The 14,071-nt window shown below is 39.1% G+C and overlaps 3 protein-coding genes across 4 annotated transcripts; all 3 read left to right on the forward strand.

Moving 5' to 3' along the window:
* The first annotated feature begins 54 nt into the window (after positions 1–54).
* LOC110166134 (zinc finger protein 135-like) lies at positions 55–3,459 on the forward strand. Its single transcript, XM_020931332.2, has 3 exons — positions 55–811; positions 1,043–1,360; positions 1,516–3,459. The coding sequence occupies exons 1-3, from the start codon at positions 271–273 to the stop codon at positions 2,112–2,114; spliced, it is 1,458 nt and encodes a 485-aa protein (XP_020786991.2). The 5' UTR covers positions 55–270; the 3' UTR covers positions 2,115–3,459.
* Positions 3,460–3,642: 183 nt separating this feature from the next.
* Positions 3,643–8,394, forward strand: zfyve27 (zinc finger, FYVE domain containing 27). Of its 2 annotated transcripts, XM_055158424.1 has the most exons (13): positions 3,643–3,938; positions 4,330–4,567; positions 4,649–4,719; positions 4,809–4,995; positions 5,126–5,221; positions 5,299–5,411; positions 5,481–5,599; positions 5,874–5,945; positions 6,114–6,134; positions 6,699–6,840; positions 6,922–6,968; positions 7,041–7,122; positions 7,195–8,394. In XM_055158424.1, the coding sequence occupies exons 2-13, from the start codon at positions 4,338–4,340 to the stop codon at positions 7,263–7,265; spliced, it is 1,251 nt and encodes a 416-aa protein (XP_055014399.1). In that variant the 5' UTR covers positions 3,643–3,938; positions 4,330–4,337; the 3' UTR covers positions 7,266–8,394. The 2 variants fall into 2 exon arrangements, with proteins under 2 accessions (XP_055014399.1, XP_020787015.1); XM_020931356.2 differs by lacking the exon at positions 6,114–6,134.
* Positions 8,395–8,987: 593 nt separating this feature from the next.
* Positions 8,988–13,884, forward strand: golga7ba (golgin A7 family, member Ba). Its single transcript, XM_020931493.2, has 5 exons — positions 8,988–9,053; positions 9,912–10,037; positions 11,998–12,150; positions 12,508–12,609; positions 12,962–13,884. Exons 1-5 carry the CDS (start codon positions 9,042–9,044, stop codon positions 13,043–13,045), a joined length of 477 nt encoding a protein of 158 aa, XP_020787152.1. The 5' UTR covers positions 8,988–9,041; the 3' UTR covers positions 13,046–13,884.
* The last annotated feature ends 187 nt before the right edge of the window (positions 13,885–14,071 follow it).

Below are 14,071 nucleotides of genomic sequence, written 5' to 3' on the forward strand. Positions count from 1 at the left end.
GCGGATTTTTATATGGATGAAGTGATATAAACAATTTAGTATTTTTGAAGGGGGGGTAATAAAGCAAGAAATGTGCCCTGATTTTTACAACATTTCAAAAATGATACAATTCTACTTTTCTGCGGTGAACCCTTTCATTTTGCTGTAGTTCAGATCTCCAGTACAGTAGGGGGCGATATGGGACACTGTACTCTTACCACAGTAACGTAAAAGGGAACAGTGAGCTGTTGTGTTCTGCACTCTGACTGCGCTGTACATGGATCTGCAACAATGAAGACTACTGCTGTTGCAAATAAGATCAACTTCTTAAACTCTTCTCACAATACTGGATTTGAGATGCCCTCGACTTTACGGGAGAACCTCACGTCGGCGATTCATGGGGCGTTTGAGGTAGCGGTGGAAATCGCAGTTCTCGAGGTGACCAAATTGATGTCTGTTGCAGCTGGGGACATTTATGACAAGATGCGACAGGAAAACGAGACGCTTAAAGAGGAATTACAAAAAGCCCAAGCTATAATAGACTCTGTGCGAGATAAAGGGAGAAATAATAGCTCTAAAATGTGTCAACTTGTGCAAGACGACTTGGCATTGAATATAATACACGATGACAGCAATGGCAACAAAAGAAAAGAGACTTGTTCTGCAGATCAGCCTCTGTTCAACGAGCATCAAGAAGACGAAGAAGGCTCACTGTATGATACAACCCAAGATGATGCCGTTTTAGGATCACATGGACAAGAAAATAATTTGGCAAATGCTTGTGTTGAAACTACGCAGGTTAAAAATGCTCTCACAAAATCAGATGGCACAGGTAAGTTGACAATAGTTCAATATGATGTGGTGCCGTGGTTAAATTACAAGATGTATTATGACAAACATGGCGGGCTTCACACTTCACACATTGTTCACACATTCACAAAAGTGTTGGAGCACTGACACATCCTCTGCCATGGAGAAAAGGTGTTGCTTTGTGCACACACTGAACACGCTGGCATTATCTTATTCATTTATTCTAACTGTTAACCCGTTTTTGTGTTTTCAGAAACCAACAAAGAAATACCCTTATATTGTGCCGTAAAAGTGGAAAAAAATTTGGAACCTCACTGTACTGGTGAGGAAAGTGAAGACCACAGTCCACCAGTGGAGTCTTTTCCTGATAATTGTGCACGTCGGCTGGTCAAAGTCAAGCTGGAGAAACCAGAGGAAGAACTGATTTCTTCAAATTTCCTGGTAGACTCATTTAAAGAGGAAGCAATTTCCCAACTTCAGTCAGAAATAATGGAAGAGTGGACACCAGGAGAGTGTCATTATGAAAGTGAAGAACAAAATGAGACTCTCTCAGCTCCTAATCAAGCTTGTGGTAAGACATAAAACCTTTACAGTAATATAACAAATATAGTGCTATTAAGTCTATGCCATATTATAATAGATTTAATAACATTAAAGCATAAGCAGACAAAAACAATTTATATACAAGCATTAAAAGCAACATTGTTTAATTATTCTCCTCTCTAGGTCATCCTTCAAATATGGACTTCAGCCTAGACCTGGCCCTCGAGTCTTCATCTGTTAATGTAGATTTTCCAGTTCATGTGACTGATCATCGAGATCCATCTCAAGAACATCGCCCCCCTCATATTTATGGAAGTCCTGTTCGTCGTAACCAGGGTAACGCCAAATCGAATCTTCACACCTGCAGGTTGTGTGGCCAGACGTTCCCTTTGCCCAGTTTGTTAAGGCGCCACTATGGTCAATGCCAGCAGAAACTCAGCCAACGTGTCTATGTACCAGCGGTAGGAGGTAAACGGACTAAACTCCAACTCTATCCCCCTGGCTGCAGCCCTTTTCGGTGTCCAGAATGCAATCGTGAATTTAATCGCATGGAAAATCTTAAAACTCACCTTCGTATTCATACAGGAGAGCGGCCATATAAGTGCACAGTTTGCTCGACCGCTTTCAGGCACTCGGGAGCTTTGACTCGCCACTTTCGAATCCATACAGGAGAGAAGCCCTATGTGTGTGGGCTTTGTGGGAAGTCCTTTAGAAACTGTGGTGGACTAAAATTTCATCAGCGTTCACAACAAACAGCTGCAGAGCTGAGGCATAGACAATAAGAGACAGTCTACTTTAGCTTACCAGGACAGTTTCTATTTGTTTCTGAGTGATAAGAAGTTAGAGCTGCTGCCATAGCAATTAACAATTTAAAACAAAAAAGTCTGTGGGAAAAAAAGGCTTCAAAATATTGCATATGTCAGGAAGCTCAGTTGGTTGTTTTTAGTTTCAGATCTTAAAAGACACTTATAACACAATTTTTCAATGTCATAATGTTTTTTCTTCATTACAACCATACTTGGAGTTGTATTTTGGGTTCTGTTTTGTTTAACACTTACAAAAAAAAATATATGGTGAGCACTTCTCTCAAACAGAAAACGCTCTGTTCCACCTTGTGATGTCATGTGGTAATACAGGAAGTGCTGCACTATACCTTTTAAACTCCATACACTTTCACTAGAATCATTTGGATGATTTCAGCCCTGGAGTTGCCAGTCTGTACTGATTTAAAGGTAAACATAGCTGTTAAGTTGAAAACTACCACTACATGACATCACAAGGTTAAACAGCATTTTGCACTTTGGAGATGTAGCCTAATAATAAAAGATTACTCAAACATGTGCGAATGAAACAAAACACAACTCAAGGTATGTTTTTGAGAATATAACATCTTTATTACATAGCTTAAAGCTCACAAGAGTAAATTTTGTGAAGACCTTTATTTTTGTGAAGACCTTTATACCAGCAGATGGGGCAGAAGTCATTTTTTTGTAACCATGGTTTCAGAGTTTCAGAAAGATGAAGATTTTAAACTGTAAACTTAGCATTTAACAGTTCAGATGGTTAAAAATAAAAAATAAAAAAATCCCCAGTATGGCGGCAATAACAGGAAGAAGGCATGTGACCTGCGTTTATCTATGTTGATGTATTATAAAGAACCTTCAGTTTAATATTGAGCAGGAGGGTAAATATTTTGACCTGCCTTATGGTTAAGTCTGTAACACTGTTAAGTCTGTCTGTTCATAAAACTGTTGTCAAATGAACTTTCTAGCCACAAGATTAATATGGCAAATTTGACACTTGTCCATAGGTCCTTGCACTTGATCTAAAACTATGAAGTTAGGTACATACTGCACCACTTATCTCCACAATTTTAATTTTGCCTGCCCCACTGCAAATAAACAAACCAACTAATAGACTGTTGTAATGTAATTTGCAACAAACAATTCACATCTAATTAATCCTTTCATTGCTAATTAGCCTAAAAGTAGATTTGGCCGTTCATATTGATAAATCTGCTCAGTTTGTTGCAGGGGTGGGTTAATGCTAGACCATTACTGTTGGCAATCTAATAATTCATGATGGACCTTTGCTTTGTAAATAATGTTTTGTTATTTTCAAATAAAACATGCTGTACCATTAAGAACCTGGATTTTTTTTTTTTTTTTTTTTTTTTTTTTGTATCCTTTAATATGGACGTGTGTATTTTAGTTTGTAGCAAGTTATTTATTAACATGATTGGTGATGGAAAATTGCTCTTTCAAGGTGGTTACGCGGCGCTCGATCCTCTCCTGTTCTGCTCTCGATTAACCAGCCTGGATTAAAGTAGGAAGTGAAGCTGTAAGAAAACAAAGCTAACATCGAAGCTAACTCTGATAACTGCGCTCTTTTGCGGATGTTTAAAGTTGTAAACCTGAGATAACCAGTTTATTGGTGCTTGGATTAGCTTGTGTGCTGTTTACCGCCCGTTTGCTGTCATGTTTGGTATGGTTGAAGCAGGAGACAGCTCTTCTCGGCGGACTGTCTCCTCTGGACTACATTATTTGGCCTGAGTCTTCGCAGCTGTTCTGTTCGTAAACTGGCTGGGGTTGCTCTCCCGGCTCGGGGTAAGTCGGACCAATGTCATTACAAAACCGCAGTATATTATGCTCCAAGGTTCACTTATTTCACCATCATCTTGGATAACAACATGATGCTTCACAGCTTTCATTGCAAAACAGCTGCTAGATCAATATGTGCCATAAACAGTACACATGCGTAGGTGACTTTCTTCTAATGATTGTTTGATCCCATATTAAAGTCCTATTTACAGAAGAAATGCTACATTGACAGCTTACATATATCAGGGTGCTAGAACATGCAAAAGTGTTACCCAAAATGCACTTAACATAAATGTAAGAACACAGATTTTTCTTGGTGTATGTGTTGACATTTATGCTATTCTATATGTACCTATTTGTTAGTTCATGTAAGTCTCACTTTGAGTCGTCTGTCCAGGAACGGCAATGCACAGCTCAGGAGTGTCCCCGGACCCTTCACAGGGTCCCACAGACCGAGGAGAACTGGTCCATTCATTGTCCAAAGAAACAGCTGGCTCTCCTGACCCCTCTGAGCTAGGCAGTCCACGCTCCACCCCAAACTTTGACCTTTTGAACATGGTGGTGTCCTACAAGAGGATAGTGTTGTTCCTGGAGCCTGTCACAGACGCTGTGGAGCTGACTCGCTTCCTGCTTGGGTGTGTGCTTCAATAAATTTTTATCTGTAACTGAAGCTCTTTCTAGATTTTAATTGTAAACATTAAACACATTTTTTGTAGATGGAGGATGCCCCTGTGCTCTCTGCTTGTCTGTATATTTCTCAATATTTTCTTCTGTACTGTAAATGAAGGTAAGATGAATGAAAGTTTGTATTAAGGGTTTTAAATCATTTTATAACTGGATAATTCTCTAATCCTGCTTGTGTCTTACTGTGTTTAGTGGGCTGGTTCACAGTGGGAGTTGTCGCTGTGTCATTGCCTGCTGCCTTTGGTTACCTGCAGGACAGGTGCATGGGCAGAGCATCAGAAGCAGAGCTTCAGAGGAGGCGCTACCACGCTGTGCACCGCAGGGACCTGCACAATGTGCACATCACAAAACAAGAGGCCATGATGGAAGTCAAAGATCTGTAAGAAGCACACTGGAGTGGTTAGGGGGTGTGGGGTGGGACAGCTAATGTACCTGTGGTAGAGTGGACGGCCTGACAGACCATTCAAACTCACATTCATTCAATACACACAAATGTTCTTTGCTCTCAGGTTAAAACACCTCGATGACCTGCTGTCTTCAGCCTGTCTCTCTGCAGAGGCTGTTTACAAAATCCTCTATTGGGACAACCACACTACTTCATCTCGGTTTGTTTGAGAAACTGTTTTATCAGCTCTGTGTGAATGTTTATTGTAAAATAAACATTCTTTTTATACATTTCCAGGTTTTTTGGAGGCTTCTTGATCGTGGTTTGTTTGCTCTACATCACTCCTCTGGGCTGGGTGCTGGCGTGTCTTAATAGCAGCATTTTTCTGTGGAACAATGACTTCTATAGAGGTAATTTTTGTATTAACACAGTGATATATTTTGAAAAATAAGTGGTAAAACTATTCCTGTTGCTTACAGTTTTGATAAACTTGAAAAGTGTCTTCCAAATGGGGCCATCACATCCCTCTGAGGGGTCGTATGAGGAACAGGACCTGAGTCACTTGATAGAAAGGACGCCCACACCAACCAGTGTGGAGGTATGAGCAGAAACATCCTGTGTGTGAACAATTTGTTTTGTAAATGTTAAAATGATCGTAGCTATAAGCCTCTTACACTCTTGATCCTAGGCTGAATGGGAATCAATCCTGTACCATAATGCAAATCCATAAGAACTGCAGATTTGCCCCTCCCCTGAATCCTCTTTTCACAGCTGTGATCACATGAACCTACAGATGCCTAGATTATTGTGATCTCAGTGAAGGGCTGTGCCAGTAAATGACCCTGTGTTTAACCTGTGTCTATTTACTCTAGGACTTGTCTCCTGGAAGTGTCGAGGAAGCTGAGGAAGCGGAGCCTGATGATGACTTTAAAGATGCTATTGAGGTAAAGAATATTTTTTAAAACTAAGTAAGAGCGCCCAGTTTTGTTGATTTAATGTGGGCATTTCTAAAAAATTAAGTATTATTTATTTATGCATGGTAACCTTAGATCTTTATGGAATTCTATTTGCAAACCTCACAATGATGTTTTTTCTGCTGTCTTTGGCAATAGGAGGGTTCAGTTTCTCTGCAGGTGAGTAGGTTACCAGTCTGCTTACAGGAGTCCAATGTAGTTGTGAGTGTTAGTATGCTATAATCCATTATAAAAGATACATGGTTAGTTCATGTATTCTGACAGCCCTTCAGTGCATGCTTGTTTTAGTGCATATCTCCAATATTCATAAACTTGGATATAACACTGCATTCATATGTTTTGCTGTCGATAAGGAAACCCCTTTGGTCCTTCTGGTAAGTACTATCCCCAAGCTTCAGTCTTGACCGTAAATCTCACATATTTTAATGTTTATCTGTATGTATTAATTTACGGTACTTTTGGCCATCCATACATACGCACACACAAGTCCTTAAGTGAAACTGTAGATCTATTTATCACAATCGGTGTACTTGTCCAAAAATAAATGCTGTTAGATACTGTTCCAAAATCCTCCTATCTCAATATATTCATATCTATGCAAATCTGCTGTGGTTGTCATTTGATAAAATGGTTGCCTTACTACACGGTCTCTTTTTAAACCAAAATGAACAAAATGCATAACCAAGTGTTTATTTATGTACAAAATTGTCTTCTGTCACACAGGAGGACGATGACAGTGGTCTTGGTGCTCAAGAGTTTGACACCATTTCTGAAAATGGTCTTCTGAGTCGTAATGAGCCCATTCGCAGTAAAGTGTCAAAGCTGACCGAAAGACTGCGCAAGCGCTACCCTACAACCAGCACAGGTCAGGTCTTTTATCACATCGCAATCATCATTTGAAGGTTTACCTTTTTATATTTATATAAATGTGTTTGTTTATCAAAAGGAAACTGTTCGAGCTGTAATGCTGTGTTCTCAGTCCTGAAGAAAAGGGTGAGAATTAAAACCTGCATCATGATCTTTTTTTCCCAAAGCCGTTATTTGAATATGTGGCTCTTGTTACAGAGAAACTGCAGTAACTGTGGCAACAGCTTCTGCTCACGATGCTGTTCGTTTAAGGTGCTGAGATCTTCTATGGGAGCAACCGGTGAGTGCTGCATTTCAGTTCATGACTTCTCATAACAGTCATTTATTTACAAAATGATTTGCATATCTTCAGCTCCAGAGGCCCAAAGAGAGACTGTGTTTGTCTGCGCCACCTGTAATTCTTCACTTGTCAAGTTACAATGAGAGTCGTCTTCTCACCCAGTGGTCATTCACTGTATATCCTGCGTTTTTACGCATTACATAAGACTTTTCTGTTCAGATACCACCAAATCATACCCACTGGACATACCTTCTGCCTTTTTAATCACACCTTTTTAATATTTATGTTGCTTTCAGTATGGTATTGTGTGTGTATTTTTAACTGGACCTACTACTGAACAAAATGGTTTCCTGGTTGTTTCCACCTTTGCTGTGCAGAGGTCTATTGCAAGTATGTATAGCCAATATTTGGGGTTCTGTCTTTTAAGTTGTCAGTGGTTTACGTGGGGGCATAATTTTTATTTATAATAACCAATTGCCCTTTGCAACAACAAAACAGTACAAATGTATGTAATTCTAATTATTTGGGCTTTCAATTCAGAAAATGATGGGTAAATGGTCAAGAAAGCTTACGAATATCTGCACTCATAATGCAGTGTGTATTAACGTTTGTACAAGTTTTAAAACTTTATTTCAAAAGCAACAGTTATCTTGTTTTCTTCACCAGCCTGGTCTTTGCATTTGCATATTCTGTGTTTCTGACCATGGCTCCACTCGCCTGAGGGGATTAAGATGCACAAATGGAGTGTGACATAACTGTGATTATCTTCCATGAGTTTATCATTCATTACAGGCTTGGTATTTCTGAATGTTTTAGGGGTGATTTGTGGGTTGAGGGCCTCATTATATTTATATTTAGTGGAGCTGTTTTTGTCTTTACCCATCATTTTATATGGAGCATAAAAGCACAAGAGGATGCTGTATTTCTGACTGGTTATTTACATCCATAAATAGACAGGGCAACCACTTAAAACGGGCGTCATGTTCTTAAAAGCAGGACTTTAAGAAAAGATGCCATTGCTGTAATTTTAACCATGAATCTTGGAGGACAATTTTAACCATGATTCAGAGACGAATGATTGTAATTATATGCTCTGCTTTTATTGTAATTGTGTGTCTTTAAATGTTCTATTACATAGCTAATATATTTAATTTAAAATGCAGGCAGTACAAGCCATTTGACAAAGGCCTAATTATTATTTCCTGTGTATATTGCCACTGGTTTATGTTTTAACGATGTCATTAATTAACAATAAATCATTTTGAATAACTATGTCTAACCTGTGTCGACATTTTTCTCAGAGCAATGTTGACTCTCATAAATGGACAAGTAAAAATGCTTCTTTAAATTCAAATTAACAAAATATAGAAGACTTTTTCTCTCGATTATTCATTATTAAATTATAACATACATAAATCATTAAGCTGCAATAATGATCTAAAATTGCCTAGTAACTGGAATAGGTCAAGTGAATTTTGGTTAAAAACCCCAGAAACAAAGAAAAAAATGCTGTTAAAAATTGACATTTTAGAAATGAACATGACCAAGACTCAGAATTTTTGGAATAATGGCCAGTAATTGGAGGCCAGTGGGTGGAGATAGGGAGAGGTGAAAACAGCCATTTTTCTGACCACGAGCCCTGAATGCAAAACAAAACAGGATCAATCAAACATGCATGAATCAGTTTTAATGCTTATGCTGAAATAAAAAGCTTATGATTAAGGGACAACGTGATAACCTGGTTAATGAGATTCATGAGTCAAGTTTAGATAATTTGTCCCCTTTAACTGGTAAACCGCTAAATGCCAGATTTAGAAAGTCGCGTGTGTGGCGTATGCTGCATTGGTCCCGCCTCCTGCCTCTGTCCCACTAAAGCGATTTCAGCGCGTGCGAGGACTCTAGCGGACACGAATGGCAACATGGCGACAGAGGTAAAACAGATATCTCTTCTGATTTATTATTTCGTGAATAGGTTATTAACTAACGTGAGCACAAATTGTCTGTAACTAAAGAAGCAGCGTCAGGGCGCGCGGGTCAATGGGGGAAACAGAATGACTGATGATCCAAATGCAGGTCTTTTGAATGAGAACGACTCTGTCCTACATTATCACATGTATTCCCCTGCGAGCACACCCAACCTTGAAGCACAGAGAGAAACCATGGATTTGTTTTAACCTACGCTTATTTGTAACGCAAAATGGTTCACAATACGTAGCCTCTTCTCTTACAAGTCGCCTGAATAAAAGCAGATCATTTTGTCTGTGCCGAGAGACGCCCAGTTAATCCGGTGACAGTACATCGTGGGAGCATGGACCACAGCGCACTGTAGTAGCCTATCACAGAAGATTTGCGTTCAGCACCACGGACAGAACCAGTCTCGGGTCCCATATATAACGAGTTTGTGTGTGTGTGGTAGTTGACGTTTACTCTGTGTCTGTTTCCATTGATTTGTTGTGGGGTGTAGTAAAATGTACATCCTCTGAGACCATTGGAGACTGTCTCTGTGTGTCTGTGTGTGTGTGTGTGTGTGTGTGTGTGTGTGTGTGTGTGTGTGTGTGTGTGTGTGGGCTGGGATAGTATGTCCAAAACCTGGAGCTGTTCCAAAGGTGATCGATCACATTTTGCTTTGCCCATCCCTACGGTGCACTTTCAAACCCGTCAACATCAGCTGCTGTTTGCACATATTACAAGTGTCAAGTGGATCAGGGGGTCGCTGTGCCTCTCAGGGGTCTCGTAAACGGATAGGTCTAAATCTGGTCATCTTTAATACAGCTTTTTGTTTTGTACAGTTCCACAATTTGCAGGAGTTGAGGCATAGCGCATCGTTGGCCAACAAAGTCTTCATCCAGAGGGACTACAGTGAGGGGACCACGTGCAAGTTTCAGACCAAGTTCCCCTCAGAGCTGGAGACGAGGGTAGGCTAATAAAAATAAACTGGCTGCCAGAATAAGAATAGGCCTATCTACAAGTGTCACTGTTTAAAGGGGCACTATGTCACTTTTTGGTTGGGGGGATGTCACCAGCTTGTTTCTATGGACATGTAATTGCTTTGCATTGAAGGTTCCACAGTATTATATTAAACAGCTCAACTTTACATTTATTCAATTACAAGTGGTTTTACTGCTTAAAACTACAGTACCTACAAAAACAGGCACTCTGAGTGGGGTTATCTCTCCACAGATCTGACATGTGGCTTGATCTGGTTTGGTCCCCATGAAAATAGAAAGGTTTAATACAATACTGTAAAACATTCCAGATGAAGCAATAACATCCACATGGGCAAAAGCATTTGACAGACCAGGGATCTTTTGGGGGTGTTTTTCCTGAACAAAAAAGTTCAGATTGTTAAAGATGCACTATGTAGTTTTTCAGGTGGAGGGTCTGCCACCTGCTTGTCTCTGTGGAGATGTTAATTTTACCCAGAATGTACCACAGTATAGCATTAAATGTATCAATCTCAACACATGTCTTTCAAGAAAATAAAAACAACTGTATTTGACATAGATTTGATGTTACACAGTGAGGTAAAGCAATAACATCTCCATAGAAACAAGCTTACAAGTTAAAACAAGTGACAATGGGGTCAGTCCATATGAAATCAGCCATTTTCAAGGAATCTCCCCTATGAGCCATCTCAGATTTGGCTGAAAAAATGTCAAAAAATTTCTAAAATCACCAAATGAAAAATCTCAAATTTTAGCTCAATCCCTTGAGTCGTTCCTGAGTTATGGCCCGTTGAAATTTTGGGGCCATACTCACTTCATAAAAAATAGAGCTAGGAAGCTGAAAATGTATAGTAGATTCTTGGTCATAGATTCTGAATTTGTTGTCAAATATGGGGTATCTTTATTAAGGGGGGGGGCGCTGTGGGCCCCCAAAATCTCACATTTGGTTGCCATTCAATTTTTTTTTCAGTTTTTGAGGTCTAAGATCTATTTACTCCAAGCAGATATTTACAAACTAACTGTTGAACCTGAATATATTAGAGAGAATGACAATTTCTGACAACAATCTAAATTTTCTGAGCTTTCATGTGGATGGTGTAGAGCCCCAAATATGGTCACAGACCAAATGTGATCTTTTTGGCTCCTTCTTTGGACCCTTGTTTCCCCATGTGGGTACAGTTAGATGTTGATAACATTTTTACCAGAGAAACTTTGGCATATTCTGATTAGTTTAAAGAAATAAAAACATCTACTTTTCACTTCCTTCATTTCAAACAGAATTTTTGAAAATTAGCTCTCCTGGGTCATTTTTGGTGGAGCTTAGGTACTTTTCCACCTGCTAGAAAGGTTCAGTTACCTTTAATAGACTTAAACACTAATTGCTTGTTATAAGGGAAGGCAATTGGAGAGTATTTGTGGCTACATTGTTTGTGATGATGATGATGATGTGAAAACAAATTCAGAATCTATGACCCAGAATCTACAATAATACAAAATTTCAGCTTAGAGCCTAGCTCTATTTTTTATGAAGTTATAGTCTCTCAAACAAGCTTATAAATTAAGGCTTCTGAAAAAGTGGGCATGGCCCCAAAATTTTAACGGGTCATATCTCAGGAGCGACTCAAGGGACTGAGCTAAAATGTGAGATTCTTTCATTTGGTGATTTTAGAATTTTTTTATAGTTTTTTCAGCCAAATCTGAGGTGGCTCATAGGGGAGGACAGCTGATTTCATATGAACTGACCCAATGCATCTTTAAATATGTCTTCTGTTTTCATGATAAACAAAATTGGGTGGGTGGGTTCTTTGTGTCTTAACTTAAGAGTTTAAATTAGAAGAATAGCACTCTATCATGTTGTTTCACTCCTCCATATCAAGTCCTTGCTTTGTTGGATGTAGCAGCATAAGTATAAATGTCTCTCTGTCTTTAGATTGAGCGGTCTCTCTTTGAGGACACTGTGAAGACACTCAATAACTATTATGCTGAGGCAGAGAAGATTGGTGGGCAGTCGTACCTGGAGGGGTGTCTGGCCTGTGCTACCGCCTACCTGATTTTCCTCTGCATGGAGACACGCTATGAGAAGGTCAGACCTGCTGGAATCCTGGTGCCAACCAATCAGTAAATCTAATGACACATTTGAGTCACTGTGAGAAACAAATGTTATAGTTCATACCGTATGTATATTTATGACATAATCTCATGAGATGGCATATGCATAATCATTTCCAAAATAATTGCTTGTCTTGACATTGAATCAAATCAAATCTCTGTCAGTGTTTAAGAGAAATGCTCCCCCCCTCTAAGGTATAAAAGATTACAGCTCTCGATGTATTTTTGAACATTTTTACATCTTACAGTAAATACAGTTCAAATATAGTCTACTGAGAACCATTTATATTATTATTATTTTTCAGTCAAATTTCTCCCTTTCTGGTGCCAGGTACTGAAGAAAATTGCTAAGTACATCCAGGAGCAGAATGAGAAGATCTACGCTCCCAGAGGCCTGCTCATCACAGATCCCATTGAACGAGGAATGCGGGTTGTATCCTTACAAATAGATATATATATCGGTTGGTTGAAATTGCCCTTTTTATCTCTAGCGCAGGATTTAGTTTTGGTCAATGTGGTAGATGTTTCAAAACTTTATTTGAACTTCACTTTAGTGCAAAAAGATAATTGTACAAAACATGACTGCACAGTTCTCTTATAGGTTTATGGTGAAAAGGAGCTGTGGTAATTAGTGAATTGAAATTACATAACCTTGGGAAAATAACTGAAAGCTGCACTATATATTGTAACCTTGTCAACCATTGGTTTCTCTGGTTTCGAAACAATCGGTATCAGCATACAAACAGAAACTTTTAGGACAAGTTTGCCTTAATGTCTCTTCGCAGATTGAAATCTCCATATATGAGGACAGGGGCTCCAGTGGCTCCAGTTCCAGTAGCAGCTCTGTGTCTGGCAGCACCACACGATGACGGGACATTCAAAACTTCTCCACCCTCAACACTTTTAAAGAGTGTTGAAGACTCTGTTTCCATGTCTAATGTAGGCCATACATTCCTCCGGGCTGCTCACACAAAGCAATCACTGGCAAATGAGATCACATGTTTCTGTATGTGATTTAATGGTGTTGTAACTGTTAACACTTAAAAGATAAAAGTGTCAAACATGAAATGAAGCATCACTGTCCAAACAAGAGGAATTGCTGGTGATACTTTGTGGGACCATACCATTACTGTCTTGCCTGTGTTTCTAATTTCCACTGGTGAATTAAATGGTGTTAAGGAGTAATGAATGGGCAATCACTAGCCTCACCTAACATCATACCTCACTCAAATATTGTCCAAAAGAGTTTATATTAAGTAACCATACAGGACATTTCTGTTACCCAGAGCCTGATGATAGTTTAAGTCCCTTTCCTGCTTCCCTTCTGAATAGTGTAGCAAACAAATGTCTCTCAGTATGTTTATAATGTAGCAGATCTTCCATAAAGCCTCTATTGAACAAAAATATGTGCACAAATTAGTTGGTTTCAGATTATGAGACTAGTGCTTCCTAAATTTGTTTTATGCAAAAAGACACTGTGCATCTGATGCACCAATCAATGATGGGTCCACAAGTCTTCCTTTATTGTAACAAAAATTCACCCATCTCAATTTTTGAACAAGCCTCCAAAGATACAACTGCCAAAAGCTTGCAAATGAGAATGCTCCTTTATGTAGGTGGCATCTGAAGGATTTTTTTCATATTGTTTATTATTTATTACACAACACGTGCATAAAGTCATTGTCAAATAAATGCTGTTTCATCATTTTGCATCTGTGCTTTGTTCATGCATTTCAAATGTTCATTCTTCAGCCCATGCACTAATTGCAAACCGTATGAAGCAACAGAAATGACTGATAAACCTACATGAAGTTGGCCACTCCACATCAGGGGTCAGGGGTTAAGGTGCAAAGAACTACATGGTTGTTAAAATAATAGAGACAATCAAGGCACAT

Source organism: Boleophthalmus pectinirostris, unplaced genomic scaffold (genome assembly GCF_026225935.1).
Source record: "Boleophthalmus pectinirostris isolate CB_2022bp ecotype Guang Dong unplaced genomic scaffold, ASM2622593v1 HiC_scaffold_22, whole genome shotgun sequence".
Lineage (NCBI taxonomy): Eukaryota > Metazoa > Chordata > Actinopteri > Gobiiformes > Gobiidae > Boleophthalmus > Boleophthalmus pectinirostris.

Coding starts and splice junctions, on each gene's coding strand:
- LOC110166134 (XM_020931332.2), top strand. CDS start 271: ATGAAGACTACTGCTGTTGCAAATAAGATCAACTTCTTAAACTCTTCT. Junction 812..1,042: donor CACAAAATCAGATGGCACAG/GTAAGTTGACAA, acceptor TTGTGTTTTCAG/AAACCAACAAAGAAATACCC. Junction 1,361..1,515: donor AGCTCCTAATCAAGCTTGTG/GTAAGACATAAA, acceptor TCTCCTCTCTAG/GTCATCCTTCAAATATGGAC.
- zfyve27 (XM_055158424.1), top strand. CDS start 4,338: ATGCACAGCTCAGGAGTGTCCCCGGACCCTTCACAGGGTCCCACAGAC. Junction 4,568..4,648: donor CTGACTCGCTTCCTGCTTGG/GTGTGTGCTTCA, acceptor CATTTTTTGTAG/ATGGAGGATGCCCCTGTGCT. Junction 6,969..7,040: donor TCTCAGTCCTGAAGAAAAGG/GTGAGAATTAAA, acceptor CTCTTGTTACAG/AGAAACTGCAGTAACTGTGG.
- golga7ba (XM_020931493.2), top strand. Junction 10,038..11,997: donor CCTCAGAGCTGGAGACGAGG/GTAGGCTAATAA, acceptor CTCTGTCTTTAG/ATTGAGCGGTCTCTCTTTGA. Junction 12,151..12,507: donor TGGAGACACGCTATGAGAAG/GTCAGACCTGCT, acceptor TTCTGGTGCCAG/GTACTGAAGAAAATTGCTAA.